Source organism: Pelodiscus sinensis, chromosome 1, assembly GCF_049634645.1.
Source record: "Pelodiscus sinensis isolate JC-2024 chromosome 1, ASM4963464v1, whole genome shotgun sequence".
Lineage (NCBI taxonomy): Eukaryota > Metazoa > Chordata > Testudines > Trionychidae > Pelodiscus > Pelodiscus sinensis.
In genome coordinates this window covers 304360902-304376686 of record NC_134711.1, presented here as the reverse complement: position 1 = coordinate 304376686, position 15785 = coordinate 304360902, and the positions used below count along the sequence as shown (strand labels likewise).

Sequence of the window (15785 nt, the reverse complement as noted above, 5' to 3'; positions counted from 1 at the left end):
GTGTCTACACAGCACTTAATTCAAAATAGCTATTTTGAATTTGGCATTACTCCTCATAGAATGAGGTTTACCAAATTCGAATTAATTTTGAAACAGCAGTTTGCATGTATAGATGCTATTAAAATTAATTAGAAATAACGACTGTTATTTCGAATTAACTTTGCAGTGTAGACATACCCTATGAGAGGCAGAAAAGTGGGGAGGAACAGGAGCTGGTGCTGGGGTGGGAGCCAGCTTAAAAAGGGAGGCTGCTGCTCTGCCAAGCAGTACCTGTTCGCGGCAGCTCCGGCTGGCTGCTCAGGCAGCATCCTCTGTCCGAGGCCAGCCCGGACCACTGCATACAGTAGCTGCTTGTCCCAGCTCACGCTGGTCTGGAACCACAGCGCTGCTGCATTTTAAAATGCAAAGCCACAGTAGTCCAGAATTGGCATGAACGGGACTGCTCAGTTCTGGTCCAAGCCAGCTCCAGGAGCTACCTCTGCTGTGGCTCTGCAGAGAGGCCTTTATTGACTAATCGTGTATCAACTACACGATTAGCCAAACTGCTCTTTAACATCCTTTTTAACAACACCAGAACCACTCTTTAACAACTCCAGAGACCTTACTTTAGGCATTGACTTTTGCAAATCTCAGCCTTTATTTCTAGTTAAGGGATGAGTGGATTGACTTAAGAGATTTGCTTGCTTCCTGTGTAAACTCAAAAGCTTGTGACCTTCACCAACAGAAGCTGGTACAATAAAAGGATAAAAGATATCTGGTAGGATAAAAGATATCTCACCCACCTTGTCTCTTTAGTATCCTGAGACCAAAACAGCTACATCAGCACTGCACACAGCAAAGGTAAGTGTAATACAGTGAAGGAAATTCAGAAGCTAGGAAGGTAACAGCATTTTCAGTAATAGTAGCTGGAAAAGAAACCAAGAAAAGAATGAAGCTGACAGTATGGTCAGTTTTAAGGCCATCAAATGGAATTGTTGACCAAGAGACATAGACAATTCTGTAGGACAGTGTTTCCCAATTTTATTTGGCCAAGGAACCCTTTTCAGCTTTTCAGAATTTCAAGGAACCCCTAGGTTTGTCAACCAAAAAAAAAGGGGGGGTGAGAGGGAAAATCCCCACCAATGCATGAAAATCACATTCCGTCCTCGAGGCCTCCCACCCCCTTCCTTGAGGCCTCATTTACTCTGTTCCCCACCTCTCCATCACTTGCTATCCCCAGTCCTTATACACTCTGGCTGTCTACACTGTCATGAATTCCGGAACTGCTTAAAACGGAATACTATTCCGTTTTCAGTTTTTCTGGAAAAGGAGCGTCTACATTGGCAGGCTGCTTTTCCGGAAAAGCCCTTTTTCCGGAAAAGCGTCTGTGGCCAACATAGATGCGCTTTTCCGGAAAAGACTACTGGGCTGTCTACACTGGCCCTTTTCCGGAACAGTGTTCCGGAATAAGGACTTATGCCCGAGCGGGAGCAGAATAGTTTTTCCGGAATAGCGGCTGATTTTGTACAGTAGAGCGTCATTGCTTTTCCGGAAATTCAAGGGCCAGTGTAGATAGCTTGCAGCTTATTCCGGAAAAGCGGCTTATTCCGGAAAAGCCTGGCTGTGTCTACACTGGGCCACTTATTCCGGAAAATCAGCCGCTTTTCCGGAATAAGCTGTGAGCTGTCTACACTGGCCCTTGAATTTCCGGAAAAGCAACGACGCTCTACTGTACAAAATCAGCCGCTATTCCGGAAAAACTATTCTGCTCCCGCTCGGGCATAAGTCCTTATTCCGGAACACTGTTCCGGAAAAGGGCCAGTGTAGACAGCCCAGTAGTCTTTTCTGGAAAAAAGCCCCGATCGCGAAAATGGCGATCGGGGCTCTTTTCTGGAAAAGCACGTCTACATTGGCCACAGATGCTTTTCTGGAAAAAGGGCTTTTCCGGAAAAGCAGCCTGCCAATGTAGACGCTCCTTTTCCGGAAAAAACTGAAAACGGAATAGTATTCCGTTTTAAGCAGTTCCAGAAATTCATGCCAGTGTAGACACAGCGTCTCACTAGGTTGAGACAGGAGGTGTGGGGTGGGAATGAAGGATGTGGGTGTGGGAAGGGGTGAGAAGTACAAACTCTGGGAGGGAATTTGGATGCAGGAGAAGGGGATGTTGGTTCGGGGAGGGGTCTCCAGGCTCGGGAGTGTTGGGCTCAGGTGGAAGGTTGGGGTGCTGAGCAAACCATGGGCTTGTGAATGTGAGGATGCAGGAGTTTGGGCTGGATATGTGAGGGACTCAGGGCAAGAAGATTGTGAGTATGATGGGCTCTGGACACAGATTTGTGATGTGTAGATGGTGCAGGAGTGTTGTGGCAGAAGACTGAGGATGTGGGGATGCAGGAGTTTGGGGATGTAAGAGGCTCAGGATAGGGGGTTCCAGTGTATAATAGGCACAGCTTGCAAGTACTGAGTTCATGTCGCTTGTTTGGATGTGCCACTGTGGCACCCTTGTTATTAATAAATATTTTTAAAACTTTTTACCTTTTCTCTCTGCTGCCATGTCTCCTCCCCTTATTCCATCAGCTCCCCTGGTGCCTGCTGCCCTCCAACCCCTCACCCTCCTCTGCTGTCCTGACTCCTGCCCTTCTCACTGCCCTCAGCCTGAGACCTGCCCCCCTCCACCAGCCCTTCTCTCCTCCCCTCTGATCATGTGAGCTACCCCTCCTCATCCCCTCTTCTAACATTCCCTGTACAAACCTGCCCTGCATCTCTCTTCTGGTGCTGGTCCCTCCCCTGCAGGTGTCTGCTCTTCTGCTTCACCCCCAGAATCCCCTGGCACTTGCACCTTCTCTTACTCCTGCACCCTCCTGGTGCCTCCCCCTTCCCTCACTGCCCCTACCTCCTTTGCCCTCTTTTTCCTTGATGCCCACCCCCTCACCACCCTCTGCCCCCATTCCTCTCATACCCCTCTGTACCCTCACACATGACTTGCTCCATCCCAGCCTTCCTCATGCCCATCCCACCCTGGCATTTGTCTCTCCTCTACCCTGTCCCTTTTGTGCCTTCCCCTCTCTTCCCTCCCCCTCTGCACAAGCCCCTTCCTCTCCCAGCCCTTCCCCTTCCCCTACCTTCTGCCTTCCACTTTGTGGGGCTGGAGTCTGTGCTCCGTCCCCAGACTCCGAACCCACAACTCAGCTGCGCGGCGCAACGCAGCACCCAGCAGTTTTAAAATCCTGGGCCATGACGTTACGTCACGCCCAGGCGTCTCCCCGCCCACCGGTTTGAGCACGCCGTGCAAGGCAGCAGCAGCCAGCAAGGGGGAGCTCAGTGAAGGTTGCACATGGAAGGGACGGGCCAGGGACGGGGCTGGGGGAGAGATGCTCTGGGCTGGGGTGGGATGATGCGCGCATGGGGGGGGGGGGTTTGCTCCAGCTCCAAATATTGGTGGAGCATGGGCACCACGAGCACACACAACTCGCCGCCCATTCCTCTGCTGGCTAGCTGGCTCTCTCTCTCTTTCAGAGGGGGCTCCTCGCGGAACCCCTAGTTTTGCTTCGTGGAACCCCAGGGTTCCCCGGAGGACCAATTGGGAAACACTGCTGTAGGAGTTTGGAGTGGGGACATCAAACAAAGGATAAGAGATGCAAAATATACCTGGATGCTCCATGGATGATTGATAATCAGATCATTTCCTACAACATACCTTTTACAAATGTAATAGAATTTATTAGCAAATTTGGAAAACCACAAAGATAGGAGATTAATTGATACATAATCTTAACTGGAGTAGCAAAATAATCTCTTTTCCATGTCATTTTAATTAAATATACAGCAAATTTACAACCAGCAATAGACTCATTAAAATGAGGTATTTCCATTCTTTTAAAAATACAGTATTTTACAGTAAAGTGCATAATAAAATGGAATTAATCTCATTTTAATGTAATATCAAATGTAAACTAGTCAACCGACATTCATTACTTGTGTTATTGTTTACATCTTTATACTGTGGATGATTTTATAGTGTGTATTGTTTTGAATACAAGTATATGTTAAATAAAGGATATGAGGCTGTAGTAAAATAAAAATCCATTTAAGCAGACTTTTTTAGTCCATGTCAGTATCTCCTCTGCAGTCGTGATAGAGTATCAGCTGACATACTCCGATAACTTCGCATGGCTAATGGAGGGTCCACAGAAGGGGAGGATGCAGATTGCTGAATCTTCTATAACAAATTGAAGAATAATGCTTTTACATGTGTAACATACTGCTGAGGATACCCTGAGCTGTGAGCTACTGTGTTATCCCTCTGCTTCAGCAAGAGTGAGTATTGCTGGCTATTAGACTGTGTGTCAGCTCCCTGCTATACAATCTGTCTCCTCACGAGCAAACTCTTCAAGGTTATCCTAGCCTAAACCTTGCCTACCAGGTAGAAATCAGTGAACTCTAGCCACTGAGCTCCTCAGAGATGTTTCTCAGCAATACCCAGTCCCTACCAGTGCGCATTCACAGAAGATATTAAATGTGCTGCTCTGTTAAAGAGCCAATCACATCTTATTAATTTAACTGGGGTAAATAAAACCTTCCCTTGAAATACAAATAAAAGACAAAACATGCATCTAAAAGTCAAATGTAACCTAACAAGATACAGTCTTTGTTCAAGATGGCTTCTCTAACCACCCCTCATCTGGTCAGGATCCATCTCAAAGCTTAAATCACTTAGCTCTGGTCTACACTAGGACTTTATTTCAAAATAACCCCCCTAAGGTTGAATTTATAAGTAGAGCATCCACACTACGAAGCCCATTATTTCGAAAAAAAACCCCGAACCCAAGCCATTTAATTTGAAATCTGAACTGCTTTTCATCGGGAGTAATGCTAATTCCAAAACAGTTATTTTGAAATAACGGTAGCGTGGACACTCCGGTGTAGCTATCTCAAAATACTCTCCAGAGTAATTGAAACTAATTACTCCCCAGTGCTTCCTGGGCTCTAAGTCTGAGGTAGCATGTCCACAATAACAGAGCCTGCCTCAGACTAATTTCAAGGCTTCCTTGTAGTGTGGACATGCTCGTTCGATTTTGTTAACTCAGGAGTTATTAATTAGGATTTACTAATTTTGAAATAGTTTCCTAGTATAGATATGCCCTTAGTTTCTTTGTCTCCTTAAGGTGAAGGTGCAAGACGGAGTCTCTCTCTCTTCCTTATATCCCCAAAGAGTCTGTTCTTGTTTTACAAGACAGGGAGCCCTCCTGTGGATTTTCTCTCCTGACCCTGATCTACTGGAGTGAAGGAGTCATGTTCATTGTCTGTCTCTTGAGATCAAGATCAGGATAACGCACTGGTTTAGCCTGATAGCTTTATTTACTGTTAATATGCAAATTGAGGTAAACCCACATGCCTCTGTCTAGGACAGACCTGTTTATCACCTTTATCTTGGCTAGGCTTCCGTGTCTTAAATAGATTCTAGGAAATCACACACAGAGAATTCATAATATCACATATGAAATTAACACATGTGCTTTAGATATAATATTAATGTCCAGTGTGTTACTAGCTTTCATACGATACAGGCAGTCCCCGGGTTACATGGATCCGACTTACATCGGATCCCTACTTACAAACGGGGTGAGGCAACCCCGCACTAGCTGCTTCCCCCCCCAGCAGACCAGGGAGACGCGAAGCTAGTGCCCCCCCAGCGGACTAGGGAGACGCGGAGCGGCTTTTCTCAGCAGACACCTCAGCTTGAGAATAAAGGACTGAGGGAAGTGAGGTGTGGGAGAATAAAACTGAGCTCTGGAGAAATGTTTGGCTAGAGTTTCCCCTACAATATGTACCAGTTCCGACTTACATACAAATTCAACTTAAGAACAAACCTACAGTCCCTATCTTGTACGTAACCCGGGGACTGCCTGTACTTCACAAGGCATATTTTGTACAAATATTGCAGGCACATGTAAGTTATGAATACAGGGGTGCCTAGGGTCAATATGACAATTTGTATTTTATGGTGTTTAATATAAACCAAAGAAACATTGTTTGACAGTATCATGTGATCTTCTGTTTTGAGCTACATAAAAATTGTATCTCTATATCATGAATTGGGCTTTGAGTCTGCAAGGTGCTGAGTCCCTCCTTTGAGATACTGAATGACCCCATCAATGGAAACTGAAGGAGACAGAACTTTACCACAGACTTCCATTGAGCAGGAGTTAATGTGTAAACTCTCTGCAGCTGAGAATATGCCTTATTATATAATTTGCATACAAAATCACACCAGTATCCTTGGTATTTATCTCTTTGGTACAGGAGGACGGAAGGGAAGGATACTCACCTCTGCAGTGACTGGAGTTTCTTCAAGACGGTTGTCCCCGTGGGTGCTCCACCTTAGGTGTAGTATCAGCATTGCTGCGCCAGCTGGAGATTTGTATTAGCAGTGCCCTGGCTGGCAGCACACGTGGAGTGCCAGCACGAGTATTCTGAATGCGCTACTCTGCATGCACAGCCAGCTGCCTTCTGTTCCTTCTGTGACCTGGATACCTGTGAATCCAAGTCGAGGGGAGGAAGGATGGGTGGTGGAGTACCCACAGGGACAACCAACTCAAAGAACTCTAGTCACTGCACAGGTGAGTAACCTTCCTTTCTTCTTTGAGGGCCCCTGTGGGTACTCCACCTTAGGTGATTATAAAGCAGTGATTGTGTTAGGAGGCGGGAGCTTCGGAGTGTATGAGTCTTTAATCGAGTGTACTGTTTGGCCAAACTTCGTTTCAGAGTCTGCGAATGTCTGGATGGTATAGTGCTGAGTGAATATATGCATAGATGCCCATGTGGCGGCCTTGCATATTTGTTTAGTTGAAATGCCTCTTAGGAATGCGGTTGTGGCTTCCATGGCTCTTGTGGAGTGAGCTCTAATATAGGGAAGTGGCTCCTTCTGTGCTAATTTGTATGCTAAGCGTATGCAGTTCGATACCCATTTCAATAATCTTTGTTTTTATATGGGTAATCCTTGTGACCTTTCTGTTGTTGAGATAAACAATTGTGGAGATTTTCGGAAAGGTTTTGTGCACTGTAAGTAAAATGAGAGTGCCCTGTGGATGTCCAAGGTATGTAACGCTTCCTCTTTTTGGTCTTTATGATGTTTCGGGTAGAAAACAGGTAAGTCTATTGGTTCGTTGCAATGGAATAAGGTAAGTATTTTCGGTCTAAATTTTGGGTGTTTTCTCAAGACTACTTTGTCTTTGTGGAATGTTGTGTATGGCGGGTCCAACATGAGGGCCCCCCAACTCTCCTATGTGCCTTGCAGAAGTAACTGCAACAAGGAATGCCACCTTCACTGAGAGGTGTAACAAAGAACATGTAGCTAATGACTCAAAGGATCTGCCCATGAGCCTTGTCAGTTCGAGATTTAAGTTCCATGCAGGCATTGGGTTCTTAAGTGGTGGATACATGTTTTGTAGGCTGTTCAGGAACCTTTTTACAGCAGGATTGGTAAAGACTGATTGTGATTGCAGTGGGGGATGGAGGGCAGAAACAGAAGTTAGGTGTACTCTTATAGAGCTCATGGAGAGTCCTGCCTCATGCAGGTGCAACAAGTACTGTAGTATATGTGTTAACTGTGTGTGCTGTGCTTCATAATTATGGATAGAGAGCCACATTGTAAAACGCTTCCATTTTTGTGTATATTTTTCTTGTGGCACTCTCTTAAGTAGAGCATGTTCCATGCTGTCTAATCAGCCAGCATCCAGGCTTGGAGATGTAGAGTTTGTATGTTGGGATGGTGAATCCAACTGTTGCATTGAGAGAGCAGAACTCAAACTGGTAGGAAGCAGTGTGGTGGATGGATGCTCATCTGTAGCTGTTATGAACACCATGTTTGCCTGGGCCAGTTGGGTGCTATGAGGATCACTCTGGCCCTGTCTTGTTTAACCTTGAGAATTACTCATTGGAGCAGAGGGAGCAGAGGGAATGTGTAGTGCAGGTGTGTTTTCCACTGTATGGTGAAGGCATCTCCTAGTGAGCTGTTCCCTATGCCCGCTCTGGAGCAGTACTGTGGGCAACGGGCATTGTGTTGTGTGGCAAATAGGTCTACGATGGTAACCCCCACTTCTTGAAAAGGAAGGTTAGCACTGAAGTGTTTATTTTCCACTTGTGTTTTTGGGGAAACTGCCTGCTTAGGGCATCTGCTAGTGTTTTGTCTTTGCCTGGGAGGTAAGTTGTGATGAGGTGTTTGTTTCTTGGGATATACCATTCCCATAATTGGACTGCTTCTTAGCACAGCTCGTAAGATCTGGCCCCTTCCTGCCTGTTGATATAGCATATTGTAGTTACGTTGTCCATAAGGATCTGTACAGTTCTGTTTTGAATGAGAGGAAGGAAGTGCGTACATGTGTGTCTGTTGGGAAGCAACCCAGGGACTCACCCCGCTGAGGGGTGGCTCGCCCACGAGTCGGTTCCCACTTTACTCTAGCCCCGAGATGGAGAGGGCGCCATGACGGCAGGGCCAATGCCCCCTTTCCACGTTCCCCGTCACTGGGTGAACTTCCCCCCTATTGGAGTTACTTCAGTCACCCCGACCAGACCTCTGGCTCGATCCCAGGGTCCCCCATGTACTCTGACCACTCATCCATGCCTCTTGGCCACCCTTGGCGACTCTCAGGGTCCCCAGTTCGGCCCTATGAACAGTATACTTGCAGTAATTAGTCCATCAGTTAACAAGCCCGCCTTTCACCGCAGACTCTGCCACACTGCTAGCTGGCGGCAGGGAGGCGGGAGGGGAGAGGTGGGTAGGGGAACCCGGGCTCTCCCACTCCTCCGAGTCCCATCCCAGGGCCCTTAAGGTAGGGGCAGCTGCCTCTACCTGACGGGGGCAATTCTCCAAACCCACCAACCACTTGGGCACTTGTGCCTCCCTGGGCCGCTTCCTACCCACGTCAAGGCTCACCACTCTTCTCCCCTTCCATTGGCTGTCCTCTCTCCGACAGGTCATGCCTGGTGGCATCTGCAGGCCCTCCTGGCGTCTGGATGGCTGGGGTAGCTCCAGGGATTGGAGCGCATATTTCTGGCCCTCTTCTGGCCCTGGCCCCTCCAGGGCCAACCACAACCTGCTCGACCACAGGTTACTGAGGGTGGGACATTCCCATCCTCCATCGGGCAAGCTGGTGTCCTCCCGGTCAGCGGCCCGACTCCTTCTTCCTCTCCCTCACTCGCTCCACCGCCAGCATTTAAAATGCCTGGCACGCAGCTCGAGCATGAGCCACAGTAGCACAGGGGCAGCTGACCACACTGCTCTGCTGCAGCTCCGACCTGGTGGCGGGGCCATTGCACCCCATTACGGTGCCTTACTGCCCTGAGTTTAAGCAGACTGATGTGTTTCCCTCTGTCTTGCTTGGTCCATTGAGCCTGAACTTTGTGTTGACCCAGGTGAGTGCCCCATTCCATCATTGAGGCATCCGTAGTGATTGTTACTGATAGTGGCGCTCTTTGGAAGGGGATTCCAACACATATATGATCCACTAAGGGAGGGAAGTCTTTATCTTGTTTGATATGGCGATTTGTTTATGTGATGGATGCGTGGCTAGTACACCGTGCGGAGCCATGCTTGTAGATGTCTCATGTGGAGACAGGAGTGTGGCACTATGAATGTTGCTGCTGCCATATGACCTAGAATTTGCAGGCAGTGTCTGGCTGTTATCACTGGGCTGAACTGCGCCCTTGAAATCAGTTGTTTTATTGCTGTGAACCTGTGTTCCAGTAGGGAGGCTATGGCTTTTGTGCAGTCCAATTGTGCCCCTATGAATTCTAGTGTTTCAGTTGGAATGAGCGTGCACTTGGGTATGTTTATCTGGAGTCTCAGATTGTTGAATAACTCTTTGATGGTGTTGACTGCCTGAGATGTCTGTCTCTGTGTAGTGCCTGTTACTAGGCAATCGTCTAGACAGGGGAAAATAGTGATCCCCCTCTTTCATAAGTGTACAGTTACAACTGTCAAGACCTTCGAGAACACTCGTGGGGCTCTTGAGAGTCAAAAGGCAACACTCTGTGTTGAAAATGTTTGTCTTTTATCCTGAAGCGCAGAAAGCATCTGTGCGATGGGTGGATTGATATATGAAAATAGGCATCCTCGAGGTCGAGGGTGGACAACCATACTCCTTTTTTCCAAGGCAGGGATAATTGTGGCAAGGGTCACCATTTTGAACTGTTGGTAACTGACGAAGTGGTTGAGTTGCTGGAGGTCCAATATGGGTCTCCATCTTCCTGATTTTGTTGTCGTCAGGAAATAATGGGAGTAGAACCCCACGCCCTTGTACTCTTGTAGTACCTCTTCTATGGCTCCCAGCATGAGGAGGCGTTCTGCTTCTTGTAGGAGCAGCATATCATGAGAGGGGTCCTTGAAGAGGGATGGGCAAGGGGTCTGGAGGGGGGGGGGATAACTGAAAATGGGATACAATAACCAGTATTTATAATTTCCAGCACCCACCTGTCGGTGGTTATGGCACTCCAGGCTGGGTCAAATGTGGCTAATCTGTTGTCAAATGTTTTGGAGGGTTCAAATTGCTGTCCTGGAAATGTTGGGGTTGTCTGACCCTCGACCAATGCTTCAAAATGCGTATCTAGACATCGATAGCTGTTGAGATGTTGATTGCACCTGTTTTGGCATGGTTGTCATAATGACACTGCAGCTGATTAAAGGTTGTAGATCTGTATCTTTGTATAAAAGTGATAGAAATGTAGCCGTGTTAGTCTGGTGTAGCTGAAACAAAAAACAGGACTATGTAGCACTTTAAAGACTAACAAGATGGTTTATTAGGTGATGAGCTTTCGTGGGCCAGACTCACTTCCTCATATCAAATAGTTGAAGAAAATTGTCACAACCATATATACCAAAGGATACAATTTAAAAAAATGAAAACATATGAAAAGGACAAATCAAATTTCAGAACAGAAGGGGGATGGGGGGGGGAAGGTAAATATCTGTGAGCTAATGATATTAGAGGTGATAATTGGGGAAGCTATCTTTGTAATGGGTAAGATAATTAATGTCTTTGTTTAAGCTTAGGTGTAAAGTGTCGAATTTAAGCATGAATGACAGTTCAGAGGAGTGACATAGTACTTTCGATCTGACCTCTTGTCGGTCGGTGATATTGTGGACGACATTTCCAAATGTTTCTAGCCGGGTCCATAAGGGCCTCATTCATTGGGAGCGCTAGTTTCATATGTGGCAAAATATGCAGTATGTCTGTGAATTTGTGTTGTGTTTCTGGCATAGCAGAGAGGGAAATCTCAAGTGAGTCGGCAACTCTCCTGAACAGTTCTTGGAACCACTTGAAATTGTCCCCTGTTGCAGCTGGTGGAGGCACAATTGTATCAGCTATAGAAGTTGATGCCATATTGATAGAGGGAGAACTGGGTGTATGTCATACTCAACATCATCCTCTTCCTTGGCATAGCTAAGCTCTCTCTGCCTGGGGAGCTCTCTATTTTGATATCTGGTTTCGATGCCGGTACTGATTGCTGTGTTTTCTGCATCTGTTGGATTTGTTGTGATCTGTATAGCACACATGGATTCCAGTATAGCCAATTTGGTGGGATAGGAAGTGGAAGCCATTGCTGCAGTTGCCATTGTTGGTTAGGCTTGGGTGAGGAGTATCAATGTGATATGAGTTGGCATGTACTTCTTCTTCACCCTCACTGAATACCGGCAATATGGATGTGGCAGGTGTGGATGACAAGCAATGCCTTAATGATTGTGGGGTCCTATCTGTACCAGTACTGATGTTCCACAGTCACAAATTGTAAACTGGCATAGGAGGGATCATTATGTGAAGTACCAGAGCTGTTGGTATCTGCATCAGCATTTGGTCTGATTCAACTGTTTCTTGTATTTCACCAGTACTGAGTGTTTGTCTGGTGCTGGAATCTCTGCTGTGGTATTCTTTCCTGTTTCTATGCACGGCTTTGATGTTGCCATTGGTGCAGTAGCGTTGTTTGTGTCAGACTCTTGACATGGCTTTGATGGTGGTGAGCGCCCTGCTGTGGAATGCATTGCTGTTTCCCGGTGCGGCTTTGTGCCTGCCACAATCGGTGCTGGTAGCTTCGTGATTGGTGCTGAGTCAGAGGTTTTGCCTTTTGCCTCTGGCGGTGCCTTCATGGCAATGTGAGCCTTTTGCTTTGGGTCCTGGCTTTTTTCAGTGCTGATCCCATTCTTACACAGCTTCTTGGATCCCTTTACTGCTGGGGTTTTGGAGGCAGTATTAGCATGTAGGGATCGCTTCCTCAAAGGGGAGTCTGTCACTGAGGAAGAGTGGGACTTCTTTGTAGGCTGTTGAGACCTGCCCCGGTCCCTTACACCAGGCTTAGTAATAGGTGCCCTGTCAGATGCCGCCCCAGGTGATGGTTTCAGGAGGAGGGGGGAGCTATGTTCTGGATCTGATGCCAGATGCGTCTTCTTTTTCAGCTGTAGCATTTTTATCTTTCGATCTCAGGACTTACTCGTTCTAGATGTTAGTTTCTTGCAGTGAGGGCACTGTTCCCTTAGGTGCTACTCACCCAGGCAACAGACGCACAGGTCGTGTCCATCGGAGACTGATATAGATAGTTTACAGCCTATATACCTTTTAAACCTGTACGAACCCGGCATATCCCAGAAGGGTTCTGTTTCGGCATTTTGTTATCAACGCTAGTTCACAGTCCTGTAATCTGTTATACTAATTAAAACGAAGTAACCACTGAATAAAGATTTTTTTTAAATCTAAGGTAAAACACTTATACTATCTACTACTACTATAATTTCTGAGGTAAATGAAGAATAGCTATGTACCTGAAAAGATTTAATGCTGAGGTGAAGCAGGTGACTGCTAAGCTGCTACCGGAGCTGGTCGCGGTTAAGAAGGAAGTGAAGGTAGCTGGCTGCGCATGTGGAGTAGTGCACTCAGAATGCTTGTGCTGGCACATTGCAGGAGCTGCAGGCTAGGGGGACTGCTAATATAAATCTCCGACCAGTGTGCAGTTATGCTGATGCACCTAAGGTGGAGCACCCATGGGGACCCTCGAAGAAGAATCTGACTTTTCAAAATTCCACATATGCTATCAAGGCTGGAAGTAATGGAAGTAGTTGAAACTCTGCCTTCTTTTACAGCCTTGCTTTTGGTACCACTAGATCATTAGGGGTACGAGTGCTTTTACAGGCACTACTTCTAGAGATATCTACTGTTACGTAGTACAGCTGGTGCAATGCCCACTAGTGGAATGGTATAGAGACCTCTTGAAGAATGAGTAACTTCTTTCAGCCCGCATTCTTCTTTACACTCATTACATATATGTTGGGTAATAAAACTGAAGCAGTCCGTCATTTTTCTGGTTTTTTTTTTTTTTGCAATATACATATCTTGTAAATTAACAGAGAAACAAAATCACACACTATTTTTTGAATAACAGAGTGATAATCTAAAGCATAACATCTATGCTTAAGGCACTCACTAGACTATGCGATCCTATATGTATATCTGAAAAGAAACCAAATGATATAAATAGGAAACATAAATACTGAAAGATGAAATAAAATGCAGATTCACTGTAGAACATGAAATCATCTCTGCAGTTCATTTTGGGAGAGCAGGGCAGGCAGCAGTCATGCGTACCGGGATGCAGCTTGCTATTCTTCCTGTTCCCTGGCTATCAGAGAACTACTGGAAAGTACTTGGAAAGTACCAGTAGTGAGAAGCATGCATGGAATTCCAAGTACTCCCCCCCCCCCCCCCCCGACTTCCTGACAGTCCAGGGAACAGGATAGGGATGTAAGTGACTAGTTGAATCACTACTCGACTAGTTGCTCCCCCCTCCCCCAACTGCCTCTATATCAGAGGCAGCAAAGGCAGGAAGGTGGGGGAGCAGAAGCCGGTGCTGGGGAGAGCTAGCTAAAAAGATGGTTCCCCCCAACTCTTTCTCCACTGGGCAGGGCAGGGGAGGCAGAGGTGCAGCGGGGACCTGGTGCAAGCTGTGACTGAGCAGTTCTGGCTCCCAGACACTGAACCTCTGTTTTTTAAATGTAGTAAAGCAACCAGCGTCTGGGACCAGGCAGATCTTACTACATTTAAAAAGCAGAGCCACACCAAACCCCCTTACTAACTAATCGAGTAGTTGATGGAAATTACATTGACTACTCAATTAGCTTAATAACCACTATTTAACATCCCTAGAACAGGAAGAAAAGCAAGCTTCGTTCTGGTATGCACGGCTGCTAACTCCCTGCCTCCCATTCTCCCAAAATAACTAAGGGCCTCATTGAGCTTTGGAAACTTTATAGGCTTTGTGACAACTGCTCCAGATCCAGAAGAGGAATGGCTAGGTATAAAGTTTTCTGTTCCTGAGCAAGTAGTTGCTAGGCCTGTTGCTACCTAGATCTCTGAGACCAAATCTCTACTTTTTTGTTTAGTTCCCAATCCTTGTTCCTATCAGTATGTCTTGTCCCTGCTCACACTATCAGGCCCTGCTCCTTCTTCCTGCTTCCTTGCACTGATCCCAAATTTCTGACTGCATCTTTCACCTGGGTGTGACTTCTGATGCTGACTCCAGCTTACTCCTGAGACAATGACCCTGACTCTGGCTTTTGGTGTGGCTTCTGATTCCCGCTTTGATCTCTGGCAGGACCCCTGAATGCAATCCCAAGGGGAAAGGGCAAAACAGGGACAGGAAGGGTGAAGTGGGGATTGGCCGTGGGGGCAGAGCCAAAGTGGGGCATTTACCAGCAAAGCAAAAAGTCAGAGCCTATGTACCCAGTGGTGTGCAATCAGTAGGCTCCTGCTAGTTGCCTGGCTCTCACTGCTAGGTCAGACTGCTTTGTTATGAACAGTATCCCACACAAATGGCATTCTGAATTCAGAGCAATTGAGTTAATGCTAAAAAAAACAAATATCAATACTATCACATTTTTACTGTAAACTCTCTCTCAGGCTACGTCTAGACTTCATCCCTCTGTCGACAAAGGGATGCAGATTAGGCACATCGAAACTGCTAATGAAGCAGGGATTTAAATATCCTGTGCTTCATTAGCATAAACATGGCCACTGCTTTTTTTCGATATGGAGCTTTGTCGACAAAAAGCAGCAGTCTAGATGCGGATCTGTCGAAAATAAACCCTTTTTTGACAGATCCTGTATTTCTCAAAAGATGAGATTTACAAGATCTGTCGAAAAAGGGTTTATTTTCGACAGATCCGCGTCTAGACTGCCGCTTTTTGTCAACAAAGCTCTATGTCGAAAAAAAGGGGTGGCCGTGTTTATGCTAATGAAGCATGGGATATTTTAATCCCTGCTTCATTAACAATTTCGATGTGACTAATCTGCATCCCTTTGTCGACAGAGGGATGCAGTCTAGACACACCCTCAGAGTCAGACAATAATAAATCTGAATGCTTACCAAAGGAGAGATTACCTGTAAAACATTTGATGTTGATAGGTTTTTGGCAACTGTTTCTTGGACATCTAAAATAATACAAAACTAAGATGTAATGATTATTTAAATTAAAACATACTAAAACAAAAACACGAATCACAGTCAACTAGTCAGTAGCAACCTTTCTAATGACTGTGGAAAATACCACAATTTGACTGTAACTTAACAAGTTAACTGTTTTTCTTTGGCCTGAGGGATGTTGAAATTTCTACTTTATTTATATTTTTAAAATTTGGAATTATAAATTAAACATGTTGCATCTAAAACAAGTCCAAATTTGAAAAAGAGGAGGCCAGTTCCTTTGAGATGAAATAATACAAAAAATGACCAACTCAGAATAGGTTAGCCATTTAAATAGTTATTTT

At 46.0% G+C, this 15785-nt stretch overlaps 1 protein-coding gene across 3 annotated transcripts in view; it reads right to left on the bottom strand.

Moving 5' to 3' along the window:
- Positions 1–3688: 3688 nt before the first annotated feature.
- The window catches only part of CEP126 (centrosomal protein 126), a 72624-nt gene continuing 60527 nt past the window's right edge, over positions 3689–15785 (bottom strand). For 2 of the 3 annotated variants that reach the window (XM_075919282.1, XM_075919284.1), the window contains exons 11-12: positions 15385–15449; positions 3689–4195 (exon numbers count right to left, since the gene is read on the bottom strand). In XM_075919282.1, coding sequence (XP_075775397.1) covers positions 4088–4195; positions 15385–15449 — 173 coding nt within the window. In that variant the 3' untranslated portion in view covers positions 3689–4087. The remainder of the gene's footprint in view (positions 4196–15384; positions 15450–15785) is intronic. The other variant, XM_075919283.1, reaches the window with a different exon arrangement.